This window comes from Amblyomma maculatum, chromosome 11 (genome assembly GCF_055883805.1).
Source record: "Amblyomma maculatum isolate TAMU_Amacu chromosome 11, ASM5588380v1, whole genome shotgun sequence".
Taxonomy (NCBI): Eukaryota; Metazoa; Arthropoda; class Arachnida; order Ixodida; family Ixodidae; genus Amblyomma; species Amblyomma maculatum.
The window spans coordinates 32,413,104-32,431,074 of record NC_139354.1 but is presented as its reverse complement, the minus strand read 5'-3'; the positions used below and the strand labels follow the sequence as shown (position 1 = coordinate 32,431,074).

Sequence of the window (17,971 nt, the reverse complement as noted above, 5' to 3'; positions counted from 1 at the left end):
GTAGGGATTCTCTTTGCTAAGAAAAGTGAAGGTAAGTCCGCAATTTTTTTTTTTTTTTCCCAGTTGTGAAAAGTTGTTTGGTCTCGTATTTTCCCTTGCCTGCTTAAACCCAACTTGCGTTACGCTGGCCTGGCTCCGATGCATCGAGACCACTTTTTGTTGTTGTCATTGTTGCTGTTGTGTCCTCAGATGAAGCCGCGTGAGTCGAGTAACTTTCTCTTCTTTCCGGAATCTGATTCTCTCACTTGGACTGAATAGATTGCTTGTTTCTCCATAGCTGTTCCATCACCTTCCCATAGAGCCAGAGTCCGCCATTTCAGGGCAGGCAGCAACTGTCTTTTCTTTTATGGCCACAGGGAGATGAGTTGAAGGGCGAAGCCTGCTTCGGTTAGAAATTAATACCTTTGTCACACGAACACTTCCGATCATCACTGAACTTGATCTGCATTGGGGCTTTCAAGAAGGATTGCAGCATCCGGTGCTACACGGGCGTTTTCAATGAGCATTGAGAAATTTCCTTCATGTGAGCTAGGTGACGCTCTCCTGCCGACAGCTAAAGCACGGTGGTCTGTCGTCTGCTGTCTTCTACCGTCAGTCGCAAGGAGTCTCAAAAAGAAACGCGAGATTGAGGGTAATGATTGCGCGATTTCAGCGTACACAGCAGCATTTCGCTTTTGGCGCCTCAGGTAGCTGCAATTTCTCTTTCGCTCCACAGTTTCTTCGCCGACGCGACGCCATCTTTACAAGCGGTGGACCGTGGTGTAGAGACTATTAAAATTAGCATAATATAAACAAGCTTAATGCTCTACGAATGTCTAACAATGTTCTATAAATGTTCCAACATGCCTTTTACTATATTTATCTGTTATTATTTGTGGTTCTATCGCATTTATTGTTTTCAAATTTTAGAGCTTGCTGATGACGAGGGTGTCGCTGACTGCTTTCGAGTGTGCTTGAAATCTCAAGATCGGTTGAGGAAGCAGCTTGGAGTGAAGCAGGCTCGAGCTCGATTGCACTTGAAAGGTGCCGTGTGACAACCTCGGTCTGCATTGAGTTGAATGCAGATTGTATTCAATGAGGATCGAAAGTGTTCATGTGACAGGGGTATTATACCCCTGTCACACGAGGCAAAGGAACGCCGAGAAAAACTCCAATATTTTTCTTGCTTAAAATATATGTCTTTCTCCGGAGTGTGCGGATGCCCGTGCTAAAGCAATAAGTGCCTTAATTACCGAAGAAATTGCCTTTCAAACATTTTACCACCACAAGGTTCAAACCCACGAAGTCTAGGTCGAAGAAGACTCAATGTTTCGAAAGGCCGTGTAGCCTATATAGCAGCCGGCATATGCGCCCAACATAATTTCTCGTCAATAGCGACATCTGAATTTCAGCGCGCTTTTCTAGCTGGTCAAGTGCTAATTTCACTACAACTGGTCCCTTTGTCGTCTGATTCCGGCCTGCTTCGGTGTCTCCTGAGTGTCTCGCGATTAGTGATGAATGAATGCAAGAACAAGTCCATGCATGTAAGAATAAGTGAATGCAGGAATAAGTTAAGTTAAAACAGTACAGAATAAAAATTCGTGTAATTATTATTTGGAGTTGATACCGCACTTCGTGTATGTGACTGCCGCGCATCATCACGCAAGCGATTCTTTGCGAGCTACTGAGGACGCAATCTATAAAATACGCTTAGACGACGCAGATGTACAGTTTTCGACAAACCTGACCAAGCAATGGGGTTTATACCGTAGCCTTCTTCAGCCCTTGCAAATAAAGCCCATTCACCTACAGTGGCCGATAAACTCAACCTGTGCAGATTAACGAGAACCATTATCCGGAACTTTCGAGAGACTGTTCTTTCGGGATACCGTATAAAGCTCCGCTATACGACAGAGAAGCAAACCGCGTTGCTTGGTTACTATTTTCTTACGTTGCGCTCAGCTTTACCTGCAACACATCACTGAACACCTGCACTTTGGTTCGCGGTTCGTATCACTGACAAGTGTGCTGCTTGTTTTATATATTTTTTTTGTTCTTGGCAGCCCCAACAAGTGTCCTTATCTCTTTTTTTCTTTCTTTTTGTGCCGTGAACAGCTTCCCATGGAAACTTGCAAGCATGCGTAATGGTTTCCACAATGATCGAGATAATTGTCGGCGCTGATAAAGCAGTTTATGTCCAAAGTTCATCTTCGTTTTTAAAGTAGTCTTTTTCGCACGGAAGATATGCGCCCGCGTCTCTCTACGTCTCCAGATCCAGTGGTTGAAAACAGACCCCCAGCTCCTACTGCGCTTGCGCAGTTCATGTTAGCGGTAAGCACGACAGACTCTGGCAGCTCTCAACCACTCGCTTACATTTTTTCGCTGACGCAGTTGCTGTCTCGTTAACAATTTCGTGGAACTAAATTGCGTTTGCGCCTTCTGCGTGATTGTTTTCAACCAGTTTTCTACCACTCCTCAGAGGGTGCCACATGTTGTGGAAAGGGCGGATTGACAGAGGTGGTGAATCTCTACCGATCAGCGCAATTGCTTGCTAACAGCTTAAATTTCTTACGAACAGCTTACTAACATCCCTCAGCAGGAAAGTATAGAATATAGTTACATTTTGCTAGTCTTCAGAAATGGGGCAGATACGAAGGTTGAAGAAAATGTTCGAATTTGAAACGAGGGCAAACGCAGTTACCGTTTGAAAAAGGAACCAACACGATTCAAAGTAAGGGGAAATATTAATAGAAAACAAGAGAGAAAACAGACTGGATAAGGGAAACAAACAGGAATTAGTTATGTCTTAACTGGTTATCAAAAAAGAAGAACGAGGCACAGTCGCAGCACGTAACGCAAAGAAAAGTGTGCGATTTTATTCATGATTACATATTTTCAACAGGTAGATTCCTATGCTAGGTATGATTTCATTACCTTTTCTTTTCCTTTTTATTTTTTCCAAATTCTAGTTAAACTTCCAAATTTATTTGAATGCTCCAGTCCTTGAACATAAATATTTACAATCTACAAAGCACCCTGGCCAATCCCCCGCCGTGGGTATGTGCCATTTTGTCTGAGGTGATCATCATCATCATCATCATCAAGATAACCGACTGTCCGTGAGTGTAGCAAGGAGTGGCCGAGAGGAAGATTGGCGGATTAGATTGGGATGTTTGCAGGGATAATTAAGGGGGGGGGGGGGGGCGGAGATTGTGCAGGACAGACTTTGTAATTACAGATCAGTGCGGTAGCCCTTATGCAGCGGTGGATGCAGTTGATGACGATGGGATGATGACGATGCAGTTGAGTGACACCATTTTTTTTTCGCCCGCAGTTTGAATGTTCTTGCTTAAAACAGGAACCAGATCACTTGCGAATGTACGTATGAGGCACTTTTCGTCGCGAACAGTGATGGCGTTCCCCCAATATTACCTGGAGCATGTAAATGCAAATCATCGCCGTAACAAATGCGCCTTCCTGCTCTGCCCCCATTTTAGCACACGTTTGAAATTTTACTACTCTCTTGATGATTGGTTCCCCTGTGAGGTAAATGCGAGAATATTCCCTGGCTCGATCTAGCCTCACTTTTAACTCTTCAGCAGGGACTCAATTTTATGAGAAATAATTTTGAGAATTATCCTTCACCATGCGGTGTTACGTGCAAACGGGATCATCGCGAACATAGTAATAGTAAAAAGGCGGCTATGCCACACATATAACATAGTATATATGCAAGCAAATGGTAAAAAAAAAATACAAAATAGAAAACTAAAGCAGCACGGTCATTCACAAATTAACGTAACGGAATAGCAAAACACCAACGCAGCCCACATGTCAAGACACAGAACGCTGTTTCTTGGCTCAAATGAGCACAAGCCGCTGGAAATTATGAGAGAGAAAAAAAGACAATATTGACGGCAAAATATATCTGCAGGAAAGTGACAGAGAACACGCTATACCGGGCTCACTGGCTACAGGAATTCTATTTCTGGGTTAAATAAGGTTGACACACAGCGCACTCCAAGCAAAAGCTGCAAATTCTGTACGCAAGTGCGTACATAAAGCCTCAAACGGATAGAAAGCGCGGCGGTTCGTGTTGCTCTTCGCCATGCACACTGTCCTCCATTCGTTCCCCGACTGAGTAATGGCTCTGCGGGGCAGCAACGCGTCCGGTCCGCTATTGACTGAGAGCCATCGGTTTTGCGATCGCCTTAGCGAATGCAGCGCGAGAGTTATCTTTCATTTCGTTATCAGCTGCATAAGCGAATTGTTCAACGTCTGCTGGCGAAACATTGCTTGCATATGTCTGATCATTAATGAAACCAATGTCGCACTGCGCGGCCTTTTATACACGGCCGGCACAAATACATGCTTATACTACACGCCGTCACGCGACGCTGATCTCGGGCGCCGCGCATGTGGAAACAACGGCCGACAGTATCTAGAATATTCGCTGCGCTGAGGTGGAGCTAGACGCGTGTAACGTTTTGCCCAGCAGTTTGCGTAGACTGCTCCTTTGGTCTGGGCGCAGGGCGTACTGGCAAAGGACGTTCCAGCAAACGAGCTAAATTAAGTCGGAAAAGAGAAGTTTCGCGCTATTGTTGATATGATTACAGTGCTAAAGAACAAGGTTTCTAACAGTACGCTGTATTGTCCGAGTTGGAAGTCGTTGATATTGTGGAATAGCGCCAAATAGACAAAGGACTGATGAAAGAGAACAGCGCCCGTGTCGTCTTCTCTTTCCTTCTATTCCACAATATGAACTAGTTTTTTCTTTCAACGTCGCACAGCATAATATACTGACGCACTTAACCGGCTGATACCACCGTGGTGGCGCAGTGGTTAGGGCGCTCGACTACTGATACCGAGGACGCGGGTGGTTCTCGCAGCTGCGGCCGCTTTTCGACGGAGGCGAAACGGAGAGGCGTCCATGTACTGTGCGATGTCAGTGTACGTTAAAGATATCTAGGTGGTCGAAATTCCTTTTTAGCCCTCTACTACGGCGTCTGTTATACCCTGAGTCGCCTTGGGACGTCAAACCCTCCTAACTCAACCGTACAAAAAACTAAATCAAATCGAACCAACCACTTAAACAGATCATTGGTGGGGACAATTTCGAGGAGGAGCGCGAACTGTACACTAAGGATGCATATTACGGGGTGGGGGATTGGCTATGAACGAGTTTGACCACCCGGGTGGTATAGCCTGTTTTTGTACGAGACCTTGCGGGCTTGTCAGGCTAAGGACCACAAGAACGTTCTGGCTCGTACGGGTTGCTGCTAGTCGATTAATCTGGGTGGCGCGTTGGGCTGCAAGGAGTTCTTCTGCTGTATTGAGTATCCTTAATTGCAAAAGGCGCTCTGTGGAAGTGCTTTGGAGCAGGCCCAGCGCCTTTTTAACTGCGTTTCGTATCATGATGTCAATTTTCTTATAGTCTTCCGTGTTAAGGTGCAAATACGGTGTCGAATACACAATTCTGTTAATGATGAATGCTTGAACCAGGCGCAGGGTGTCTTGTTCGAGCATACCCTTGTTGCTGGTAGTGATCCTGGCTATCATACGCGCAACCTGCAGACTGGTGTTTTTGAGCTGAGTGAGGACGTACCCATTTCTACATCTGTCGTTGATGTAAAGGACTAGAACCCTGATGGTGTCCTTCTGTGGTATTAGGTCTCCATTGAGGTTGACTTCAACAGTGGGTCTGCGTTTCCGGGAGAACAAAAGTGTTAAACAACATGCAGCCGGTGGCGGAGCTTGGCAATAGGGGATCTAAACGCCATCCAGAGATATCGACAGGGACAGCGACCCATGGATATCGATAAAATGGAGCACCGCCACGACTATTCGGATCCTCGATAGCTGTTGCTAGATGGAGTTGAAATGCAGTTTCTGAGTTCCGCCACCCACTGTGTGTTGCATACTGCTTTTGCACACGACTGCATATTTGAACCATTGTAGCGCACAGCGATGCTGTAAAGCGGAGGCGCTATGATCGGCGATCTCAGCAGGCAAAAGAAGAAAATAAAGTTGAACGGCGCGTGCATAGTGCGCCCGCATGACACGGACTGTTCGGTTTGAGAAGCATGTCACGCTGGTGTTTTGTTTGGGTTAAGACTAGCTTGAACAATTTTCGGGCCCCAAGGACCCTCTTTTCACCGCTGCCGCTGCACCGCTCGAGATAGACCTCGCTCCTTGTCACAAACCTTCGCCTTTACTGTCAACAGAGCTAGCGCGGGATCCCCTTAACGGTTAGCTGCCGTACGTCTATTAGGTTTGAGAACACGGTTAAAATTTAGGCCGGTCAACCCGTGAAGTACGTGTACGAACTCACCACAGGGCCCCTTGCCAACCACGGTCCGTCCTTCTCGTCGCAACACCACACCTCACAAAACCGCATTCATCCTACCAACAACACGAGAATGGCGAACAGGCCCATTCATGGAAATGATGCCATTGGTGTGGTCAGCATCACCAATTTGGAATTCGAAGCCATTAACTATGCAGTTATGCAGCTAATTCTCTTACACCGCTCGCGGACATTTCAAACGCATGACATAACATCGGACGTGCCTTGTGTCATCACCAAGATTATACACCACACACACAATATGCCATCCATTTTCTTAGTCAGCGTCTTCGTAGTCTGAGTCGCTTTGGGACGTTAAACCTTATAAACGAAACCATTCTTTTAGCCAACATATACTACCACTCCTCCCGCCCGATGTCTTCACTAGATAGGCTCCTGCGAGATCTGCATAGACTCGCAGGAAAACATATCCGCTGACCTTTGGAGGGCTTACATTATACACACAGAGACAGGGGCTAACGAGCTGCCCCGGGCAAGGGCAACGACTCTGGTCCTTTATACGAGAACACCGTCTCGCTGTGCATAATAATTTTAACACTCCCACGCGAATCGGCAAAAGCGTCTGCATGAATACAGACCTGGCGCTCAGGCGCCACCTCGTGAACATCACCTGAAAGGGAACACAACACACACTAGGTAGCGACCATTACATTATCTCGCTGTCCCTTCTACACCACCTCGCAAGAAATCCACCACATAGAAGCTATAGCAAACTGATGCCATCCGGAAACTGCGAATCTACAAGACAGCTTCCACCATCACAAGCATTGATCAATGGGTGAGATCACTCATGACCGATGTCTCCACACACACCCGACATAATGAAACAGCACAGGATACTCCTACATTAGACTCTAGACTAGCCCATCTCTGGGAATCTTATCATATCCTCTTGGAACGCTGGAAAAAGAACAAACTTCACCGCACTCTGAAAAAGCTGCTGGGCACACTGCAGTCACAGATCCCCCAAAATGCTGTGCTGGTTCAACTAGGGGCAAATTTGTGACAGTCCACCAAACGAACCTGACAACTCCAGCATATCATCGACCCTACAGTCTAAGCCAGCTAAGCAACACCACGCCACTCTACTCACTTAACCCCAGACGTCATCTTGGACAACCCCAAACAAGCGTATACATCGCCCGGCTCATCCAACCCCCTCCCTACAAAGGCGAACCAAAACTCCACCCTCGATATAGAGATTTTGCATGTTGATCTCACAAGCTGCCAATACGCCCCGCCACATGAAATTCTTCTGGGTGCTTGCGCACTCGGGTAACCCCGGCAACGAAGCCGCAAACTGTTTAGCCCGAGGTATATAATACGCCATGCACAGCGGTCCCTAAGTCGGAGTTCTCTCGGGAGCGTATGCACACGTTCAATGCTTCATTCAAGGCTCCCGGCCTTTAAGAGACAGCTCTATCCTCACCTCACTTCTTCCGAGATAATTACTCGTAAACACTATGAGACTATTTCGCCGCCTCTGCGAACCATCCTATCCTCGTCCTATATTAGGTCCCGATAGCACCAAACCCTCAGCAAGTCTTTCTCCTGCACCCTTTGCAAAACACACTCCCCCGCCACCCTCAATCTCTGGCGGATCCTCCCCCGCAGGGACAGCAGCATCTCACCACCTGAGAGGCCTGGGAGGCCGCTCTGAGGACCCGGTCCGGCTGTTGTGAAACAGTTGCAAATAGCGATTCTTTTCATGTAAGCCGGTCTTCAGATATTTTCACTGTCTGTATTTCGCTCAGAACATGTGAATTTTAAAGCGAAAACCTTTAATGGCTCATACTGTCGGCGTTCGTTCGGTCACCTCAAACACATACATCGCCCGGCACATCCAACCCTCTTCGTCCCTACACAGGCCAACCAAAACTCCACTCTCGATATAGAGATTTTGCATGCTGACCTCACCACTGCCAATCCGCCCCGGCACGTGAAGCTCTTCTGGGTGCCTGCGGAAACTAATTACATCATCAGGAAAATAAAAATCTTGCCTCCACCGGAAATCGAACCTCCATCACTCGGATCCTCAGCCGAACACTTTAATCATCTACGCCACTGCCAGGATCATTAAACGCGCACTCTCCTCGTCTAGAGTGAGGATGATAGTATTGACGACAATGACACTGCAGTTAATGATAATGACAATGATGGCATTAGCTGAAAAAAAGCGCAAACTGGAAACAAGGACGGAGAAAGAACGACAGGGACAGGCTCCTATCCCTTGCCCAACTTTGTGCACTTCTAAACTGGCATTAGAAATAATAACGACTTTGCATTTAGTTTATACTGATAATGACAGCAAACGTGATGCACCGTGTGCACTAGCAACACTCAGGCTTTCGCATTTCTGTAGTGTAGATTCCACAGGGCTCTTGGAATTTGTATACTATGTCGTGTACTACACCCTAAGCTGCAATAAACTCTTAATCTTGTTTAGTTCCACATAGGTTCCAGTTATAAGTGGAACTTTTTGGAGAGCATTTTTAAAAGTTCCACTTATAACTGGAACCTATATGTGGAACCAGATTAAGATTGTAGTGCAGCCCCTGCTGCCCCAGTCCAATGGCAAAAGGGCTCCTTCTAGTAAGGAAAATCTGAAAAGGCACATATTGGTCCTTTCAGAGTATGGCTATTCGGTTCCATAAACGAAGCACCGAAACCTGTTGCCGTCAAGGACCCGTGCTGTCTCAAAAATACTCATTGAGACAATGCGCCCTGTCGGGTGAAGGGCGCCGGATGGCGCCACCGAGCCTCGAGACAGAGCGGCCCTTTAGAAGCCCTTTCTCTTCCGCACAATACACCCTGGGTGCTTTAGAGGACATAGCTCGGCGAAGAGAAACTCAGTGTAGTGGACGTACCCATAATGCTTCGCTGCTCCCTCGATAAGTTCGCTATTTGCATCGCATGCTAATGCCTCGGCAGCGAATCGAACACGACGCGCCCTTTGCATGACAAGGCGCGCTGCGGTGAAGCGATACATTCCTGACGCTTCATCTGTCCTTAGGCGCCTATCTGTGTGCGTATGTTTCCCTTTCATACAGCGGGTCATTCATCACAAGACCTCCGCCCAAGGGCAACCATCATGTGAGGTGCCAGCGGGGCGGGGCGTGGGCTCATTGCGCAAGCCAGCCCCAGTCCTGGCCATGTCTATTTAAGCTCCTGGGCTGGCTTAAGTTGGCCACTGTGTTCAGGCCAACAGTGAGGCTTCGAAACAGTGCTGCCCTCTTATCTCCAAAGTTGGTCCGTGGATAGTTCGTATTGGCCTGCTTAAAAAAATGCCGCCCATACGCAACCCTGAAGTGAAGTTCGTCAAGGTATGTGTTGTTTAGACAAACTTCCCGTTTACATTAGCAGTCCAGAGCGTTTGATTGGAGAGATCGAATATTTGACGAAGGACAGTGTCTTATCGGCTGATGGCTAAGACAGATATCTTGCCTTATAGAACTGAAAGAGTGGCCTTCGTAGCAGTTAAAGTACGTCTAGCCTTAATTTATGCAAAGTGCATGTATTTATCCACCAACCGAAAGTGGAAGACGTCTTTAACGTTTTTTTTTACACGTGTTCCTTTTCACCTTCCTATATCTTGTTATTTGTACTGCGTAAACTTTCCTCTAACCGGTGTAGCGAAACGTTTCTGTCATCCTTATATAAACTGAAGATCATCACGACATTCTCTGTCGTCATTCACCGTCTGGAAACCACTTTAGATCCAGTTTTTGGTGACATGTCTTTGTGAGTGGATGAGAGAGTAACACTCTATATTTTGTGACAGATTTTTATTAACAATGAGTTCGTCGACTCGGTGTCGGGAAAAACCTTCCCGACTTACAATCCAGCAACCGGAGCGAAAATTGCTGACGTGCAAGAGGGCGACAAGGTGAGTGCCAATCTTCCAGCGCTCAAATTTTGTTTTACGTCCCTCAGCGTCCTTAGAGACGGCTGCTCAAATCCGCCCACGTACGTTTACTGCCGGTGGGCGCAGGAGGGAGGATTTCTTTTCCAGACGGCCAAGTATGTCCTCTATAGCTCCTGCCACGGCTTGAGTCAACAACCCGTAAACTTAGTCTATGCCATATGCTGAGCTGCAGCATAACCCTCTGTTTTCAGTGCTGCACAATTTTGAAGGGGCCTCTATCAGAGAAGTAGGAATAATTTCTTGGTTACAAAAAAGAAAGTATTAAGAACAAAGGCAAGCAAAACAAAAGCATTAACCTACCTGCTGCAATGCATCTGGCCCCCTGTGTTACTCTAAGTAGTTTAAAGGGCCCAGTGTTTTCAACTTGACGCTTATGGGAATACGTGAATTCTGACCTTTTTTGCAGCGATTGAACTCTGCTCCTTTCTGTAGCTATAGTCCGGAGCGGCCGCGTATTAGCGAACTGAGCGTGACTGCATAGGCGTCGTTGCTGCCCACAGGAGGACGTGGACAAGGCGGTGAAGGCAGCACGAGCTGCTTTCGCCCGGGGCTCGGAATGGCGTACCATGGACGCTTCCAAGAGAGGGCAACTGCTCCTCAAACTGGCCGACCTGATGGAGGAGCAGCTCGACTACATCGCGGTGAGACACTTTAGTCGCTGTTTGGACAACTATTCACCGCTGAGGGAGGGCTACCTATGGGTAGATCAGTCGTATATAGTATACACAGCACTTGACGTGTGTCTATCATGGCGAGCTACAATTACTTTTCCCGATGAATAAGAGGTGTATAAGTGGCGTGTAGTCGAGCACGCTATAACAAATGTCACCGCCGCACCCAGAACAAAAATGGTATCGCGTAGAAATGAATCTCACTCGGTACGCGTGCATCAACATTGAAGCTCTTAGAACAAAGTCAGAAATAAAATTTCAGCACATCTTTCGCACACAGGTGAAAGTCTTAAAGATACCTTAAAAGCCCCCAATGGCGTTTGCCCGTACCAATCACGAAAGCAAGTGCGGGTACTTGAGCGCTTGCCGAGCCGGTTTCCGTGCGGTTGCCAGTAGCAAGCTTGACAAAAGCAATAACGAAAAAAAAAACACAAATTAAATCAATCATATCTGAGTTCACGCGCTGCCGGTATTGCTAACTAAACATGCTACATTTGAAACAGCCAACAATTTCTTACACTCTTAATCTCGTTCCACATAGGTTCCACTTATAAGCGAAACGTATGTGGAACCAGTTTAAGTGCGTACCAAACTTTTCTCAACCGTATGGGCATGTAAGCGCTCTCCTCGCATTCTTGGCGCGACACATACCCTTGCACGCATGTTTTATAAATAAATCATAAGTATTTGAAAATTGCTGGAAAAAATTAACTAGTGCATGTTTTGCTTAGCTGTTGCGAGACGGCTAGCGCATGCATGTTTCTTCTAAAGTCTTCCCAACTCACAATCTAAATGAATTCCTCTTCGTTATCCTCTAGGACAGCCAATCTGATTCTGAAAAGCGCGCAATACAGTAAGTTAATACCATTACAAAGGCGTCGTCATGGTTCTGATCTCACCATACTTGGCTGAAATTATGCGCGTAAGACAATGCTTAATATGCAGTTCTTCATTGATTGTCGCCTTTACCTCCCGTGCCAGATTTTGATTTCGAGCGTGGTGTTTTCTGACGATACTACTCTCTCGTACCGATACAAGTCCGACGATGCACGTCCGGCACCACTGCAAGCTGAATACGTTCTAGTTACAAGTAAGGGTATACTAATATTCGAAAATTTCGAGCACCGAATCGAATAGCCTCATATTCGAAGCACTAAGTTGATTTGTCCGGATAGGAGGCTATTCGATTTTAAACATACAATTTTACACATACACTGTATGCTTAAAATTGTTCGAAACGAATCGAACATGTTCTCAGCTATTCCAAAAACAGGGCCCACATGGGAGCCACGTACAGTCTGCGTCAAAAGTAAACAACCCAAGCGCCTCCCTGAGTCCCAGAGCGTCTAAAAGGCGCTGCGGTGAGTTAGATGCCTTCTAAGACCTGCAGTGTGAATAGTTACGCATCTTCGACCCTAACCTCAAGAAAGCGGATGAACCTCGTGTTCTTAATCCATCCAAGCATTGAACTTACAGATGAGCTCGGAAGCCCCACTGAACTCCTTATATGCAAATCCCACAGGATGTGCACTTTTGATGGGGACTGCACCATCCTGCCGCGATCACTATGCTTGAGATAAATGCTCAACGCCGTGACGCGGTCCATCAGTGTGATGGAGTTTGTAATGCTCGTTCTTGGCCCTATAAAGGGGCGGCTGAGGCAGTGGATGAGGCAAAGGTAAGTATTCACACTGAATAATTTTGTGACTGGCGGATGCTTGACATTTATAAGTAACATACGTAGTTCCTCAAGATGGCATGCAGTACGTTAGACTGTGAATAAAGGCAAAATAAAGTGCCCTAAGGCTATGTTGCAGAAAGTAATGAGGTGTTCGAAGAAGCACCCTAAAAGCGGCTTTCTTTTTGTATAATGATTCAGTGTGAAAGTTAAATTTGAGATGTCCGTCTAGCAGGACACCAATAAATGTAGGAGAAAGGGGTATGATGTGGGTATCCAAATAAAGCGGATCAATATTAATCGGTTGTTTAAGATGCGAATAAAAGACAATAATTTTTTTAGGATTGATTTCAAGCAGGTTACATGCACAACGATCAACTAAAATTCTAAGTTCAGCATTCAATGTTGTGATTAGATCATTTATGTTTCTGTCGCAACTATATAATGTATAGTGTCATCGACGTATAAAATGCAGTTAAATTTGGTGAAATAACCGCCAAATAGGCATAATAACCAAATAAACCTAATGGTGGTAAAATAGCGCTACTCTTTATACTCCAGCCAGACGAACGCCCTTTGTCTGTTGTGCCCTTGGCGCTTGTGCCATTTTTGCGCTTTAAAACGCAAGGGGGTCACAAATCCACCATATTACGCATGTAACTCTGCTACGGCAGAGACTATGCGCCATTTGTGTTCATCGAGCCACAAATAGCAGCATCACTTTACCGTACCGTAGTTTAAATAGTGTTCGCAGAAGTTTACAGGAGCTCGATGGCAGCTTATATCGTTCTCAACTCAACGGGATTCGCTGTTTGTTACATCCCTTACAAAAAAAGCTTAATGAGTTTCTGAATAAATGTTGATTACATTTCTCATCATGCACATTAACATTTCTATACATTTTCTTTATGCATTCTTGATGAGTTTCATTAGAAAGTTGGCCACCGTGTTTCTGATGCACTCTTAGGGCATGAATTTTTGTTGAACTCTTAATGCATGAGTGCCTTAATGCATGAGCGCAAGTTATAGTGAATGTGACTTGGGCACATTAGGTGGCGATCGCTCGTATTTTGGTAAGGCTGGCCCCATGTAGAAGCCTCGCTCCCAATTGTTCCTTTTCCTTTGTCGCTTTGGGATCTGAGCTTGCACCTTTGCAGAGCTTGGAAACCCTGGACAACGGCAAGCCCTTCACAAGCTCTGTAGGGGACATTATGGCTTCGATCGCCACCATTCGTTACTTCGCTGGATTCTCGGATAAAGTTCACGGGAAAACGATACCCATGGGTGAGCTGCTGCGCTCTGCTGTACCTGCAGTTCTTCATCATTATTTTTCTTGAAGGAGCTAGGAGTGCTGTGCACCGGGTCAGATACTGGGTCCATTTGTGGCGTACGCCAAAACTGCTTTTACTGCCACTGCCAGCACGATGGATAGTCTTCCGTGGGTTCTGAAAGCAAAAAAACGTGAAAAGTAACGTCACACCATGAGTGTACCCCGTTGTCTAGTTTTGTATCGTTGCCCACCGGAATGTACGGTGAGCAAGGTGGCGTGCTACTGTTGAAAAAGGAACTTCAATAAAATCTCGGTTGGACCTAGTTGGTTCATAATTTTCTACGGAACTGAAGAGCGCAGACAGCAGACAATCCACGGACAGAGAAGATGCATAGAAGACAAGGTCGCCTGACCTTGCCTTCTCTGCGTCTTCTCTGTTCATGGATTGTCTACTGCTCGCGCTCTTCAGTTCGGTAGAAAAACTGCTGAAAAAGCTTTCAGGCTAATATGTGCTTTATATGTATACGCCTGAATTGCGCTTCTCTTATAGAATAAGAGAACCACAACCCGGCCCCTCTTCCCTTATTATAAGCACATGCTTTCGTTGACCTCTTCTATAATGAGGCCGATGTATACCTTGAGGTTTGCGTTTGTTTTCTATTCCCATTTTCCGAGGTCTCCTCCAGAATTGCCAGTCTAGCATTCCACCTACGCTGCATTGTCCTTAAGGTATTCTATACAAGACTCTGTATGTAGAGCACGCTTGTGTATACATAGATGCTCACGTGTAACAGGGATATGCGAACCTGTTCACTTACACGGGGGCAATTGCAGCACTGGTCTGTGTACGTGGTCAGGCAAAGAGCCATGATATTCAGGGTGTGTTAGTGAATCTGTTTGCCGCTACCGGGGGTAATGCTTTATTAAATGTTGTCCACATCCTTCCTCAGAAAATAGAGAGGAGGAAATGTGAGGGCGATTATACATGCGGTAACGCAGCTGGTGACGTCCGGAGCTACATTCTTATTCCAGTTCAGCACACGTTGTTGAAAGTTCCACTTATTACTGGAGCTTATGTGGAACCACATTCGGAGTGTACGAAGGCACAATCACGTTGCAATTCCGCTTAGTCATCGTTGATGCAGCCCACGAGGCTGCTCCGCCATTCCTCCAAGATTCCCATTCTCGGCGCTTGGGAACTCCGTGAAAACCAGAGCATGGGAATTGTAGATAACAGCTGAAGAGATGTTCTTGGCATGTTTTTTATGTCTATAGTCCCCGCTATCCAGTATATCTCAAAATGATGCGACCATGGTTATGACATTATCCTTCGAGTCTCTTTGTAGGCCTGCTCGGCTTCACAAGGCAACTCTCCCCCCCCCCCCCCCCCCCCCCCCGAATGGGGCTGTCACAACAGAAGACCCAGTGGAAAATACCGCAAGGGTTGCTTTTTAAGGGTGGCCCCACGTCAGCGTTGATCCGTCCACATCTGTGCAGATGGAAGCACGTTCGCCTACACAAGACGTGAGCCTGTCGGGGTCGTCGGCCAAATCATACCTGTGAGTAAATGTTGTTAGGCATATGCCATAACGCCTTTTCTATCAGCTTCGGCATCTGGCATATGCATTGTAGATTTACAGAGAGCTGCGCTTGATCCCGGTTTCGAAGCTTGCACAAATTCTTCGACGTTAATAAATAATGCAGAAATATTTATTTAACGCAATCTTTCATTTGATTTCATACGTGCCTGAGAGGAACAAGGCATATAACACCGAAACTATGAATATACGAATAAAAAAAAAAGAAACGAAAACGAGCAGTACGAAGAAAGAGTACAATGTAGAGAGGTAAAATATAAGAGAGATAACAATACCCATACTGCAAAAACAGTAAGCTGATTAATAGTAGGACGTATAGCAACATCAAAACTATTGTCCGGGAACTGTGAAACTCCATCGACCCGAGGACGCTACATGTGCCCCGTCAAATACGTTGGCTATGTGGCTATGCCTCTGAGAGGTGTATTAGCAAACCATATCCCGTAGGAGCACTCGGACTCTGGCGCGTGATTCCTCAGAGCAGCGCCACCAGGCGACAACTAGTGGATATATTGTCTAAACGAATAAGAACGCATTTAAAGCCCACTGTTGCCGTCGTATGTGTGTAATGTTCTATATGTGTAAAATCTGATAATAAATTAGGCAATAAGGAAAAAAAAAGTTTTGGTGGCGTAATGGATTAACAACACCACGCATCTGTTCACTGATACCACTTAAACATGCGTTCGACTCCTGTTTTCTATTTTCTTTTTCTGAATATTTTTATTTTGCAATTGCCTTCACTGTAATTATATCCTGCCTTCAGTGAGTGTATGTTACCTTTAGGTTGCGTTTACAGACACCTTTAAGTAAGAATCGGTATGAAAACAGTTACACTAAGCAATTACCTTTCCCACAATCATTTCTTGCCTCAGGGAGTGTATGTTACCTTTAGGTTGCGTTCGGAGATATCTTTCAGCCACAATCGCCGTTTAACTCGCTGAAAGCGTTGTCTGCTCCAGTGCACCTACGGGATATGGTATGGCAATACGCTGCCGAGAGTGGCTCGCGGAGTGGCAGTGATATTGGATCCACAGTCGCATAGTCTCTGTTCAATACATAAACGGTGCATACGCTGCCGAAAGTGGCTCGCGGAGTGGCAGTGATATTGGATCCACAGTCGCATAGTCTCTGTTCAATACATAAACGGTGCCCCTTTAGTGGCTCTAAAATGCTCTTTTCACTGACAGAGAGGCTGCATCTTCTCGTTGTATAGCCCATAGACCGAGACAAGCACAAGGACAGCCTTGACATGTGAACGTCCACTCAACCACCCGTCGTCACGCGCATCACTATTTAACGGGGGAACTTCGATAACGTATGAGTCACTTCCACGCCGTCGCGGTTTTCAGGCGACTTGGTAATTTGTATTCGAGGAACTTTTGCTGGCGTATCGAGAGCGCTGAATGGCTCCTCGCAGTGATTTTCTGTTCGCGCGTCTTTGCCTTTAATTAAGAGGGTCGGTTTCGTGGCGAATACTTCAAAGGATTCATAGAGGTATATACATGCGGGTGCGATGTTTCGGCTTTGAAGCAAGAAGCAAGAATTTTCCGATACACGCGGTTTCTAACCCCGATTCGGTAGACATGCGGGTTCCCACAATAATTCTAGAACACCAAGATCACGCACAATCTTTAGAAAAGCAGGATCTCTTCGCTACCTACATGCGCTGCCAGGCAATGAGACGGATTATGCAGGTCCCACAGATAAGTACAGAAGTAAATTTCCGTGCTAAATTTCGCGCTTCAAAGGTCTTTGTGGCACCCTGAGCATATAATTGACCTATAGTACAGTACAATTGCTTTCTCAAGGCTGTAAGCTTGAAAGGCGGATAAGATTTCTTACATGAAGCGACTCCATACGTTGCTCACGTACGCATCACGCATGCGCAGTAGTTCGGACTATGCACGCGAATGCTTCGTGACACAGGCATACTGAATATGACATGACTGTAATGAAGGTTATAGTTTCCTGTTGGAAAGCTCACACAGGTGGACGCAGAGGGGAGCTGATACTGCTCGTTGTCTCGGACCGGCCTTTGCGCTCATGAGCTCGAGAGACGGACTTTTGTTGACTGCGTGTACCCCATTTGTGCGGGACGAGGCTGTGAGACTATGCGGGCCGCAGTGGAACGTGCCAGTGCTGATGCTGTCCTGGAAGCTGGGTCCGGCGCTGGCCACGGGCAACACGGTGGTGGTGAAGCCCGCCGAGCAGACGCCTCTCACGGCGCTCGTGGTGGCCAACTTAGTGGCGCAGGCCGGATTCCCGCCCGGAGTCGTCAACGTCGTACCGGGCTACGGAGAAACTGCGGGCGCCGCCATCTCGGGTCACCCGGACCTCGACAAGGTGGCCTTCACAGGATCCACAGAGGTGAGGCACGCTTCTATTCTCCCTTGCATTCAAGTGAGTGCATCCGCATATGTGGCCGCAGATAAGCTTGACCATAGCCTCCTTTATACTCTGTGCCTGTCAACGCGCCGCGC

At 46.5% G+C, this 17,971-nt stretch overlaps 1 protein-coding gene across 1 annotated transcript in view; it reads left to right on the top strand.

The window, feature by feature from the left end:
* The first annotated feature begins 9,627 nt into the window (after positions 1–9,627).
* LOC146173426 (aldehyde dehydrogenase, mitochondrial-like) overlaps positions 9,628–17,971 on the top strand; it is a 32,268-nt gene continuing 23,924 nt past the window's right edge. Inside the window, exons 1-6 of the mRNA XM_084584785.1 lie at positions 9,628–9,669; positions 10,128–10,232; positions 10,772–10,912; positions 13,778–13,904; positions 15,388–15,449; positions 17,616–17,858. Of these exons, the coding sequence (XP_084440911.1) occupies positions 9,631–9,669; positions 10,128–10,232; positions 10,772–10,912; positions 13,778–13,904; positions 15,388–15,449; positions 17,616–17,858 (717 nt within the window). The 5' untranslated portion in view covers positions 9,628–9,630. The remainder of the gene's footprint in view (positions 9,670–10,127; positions 10,233–10,771; positions 10,913–13,777; positions 13,905–15,387; positions 15,450–17,615; positions 17,859–17,971) is intronic.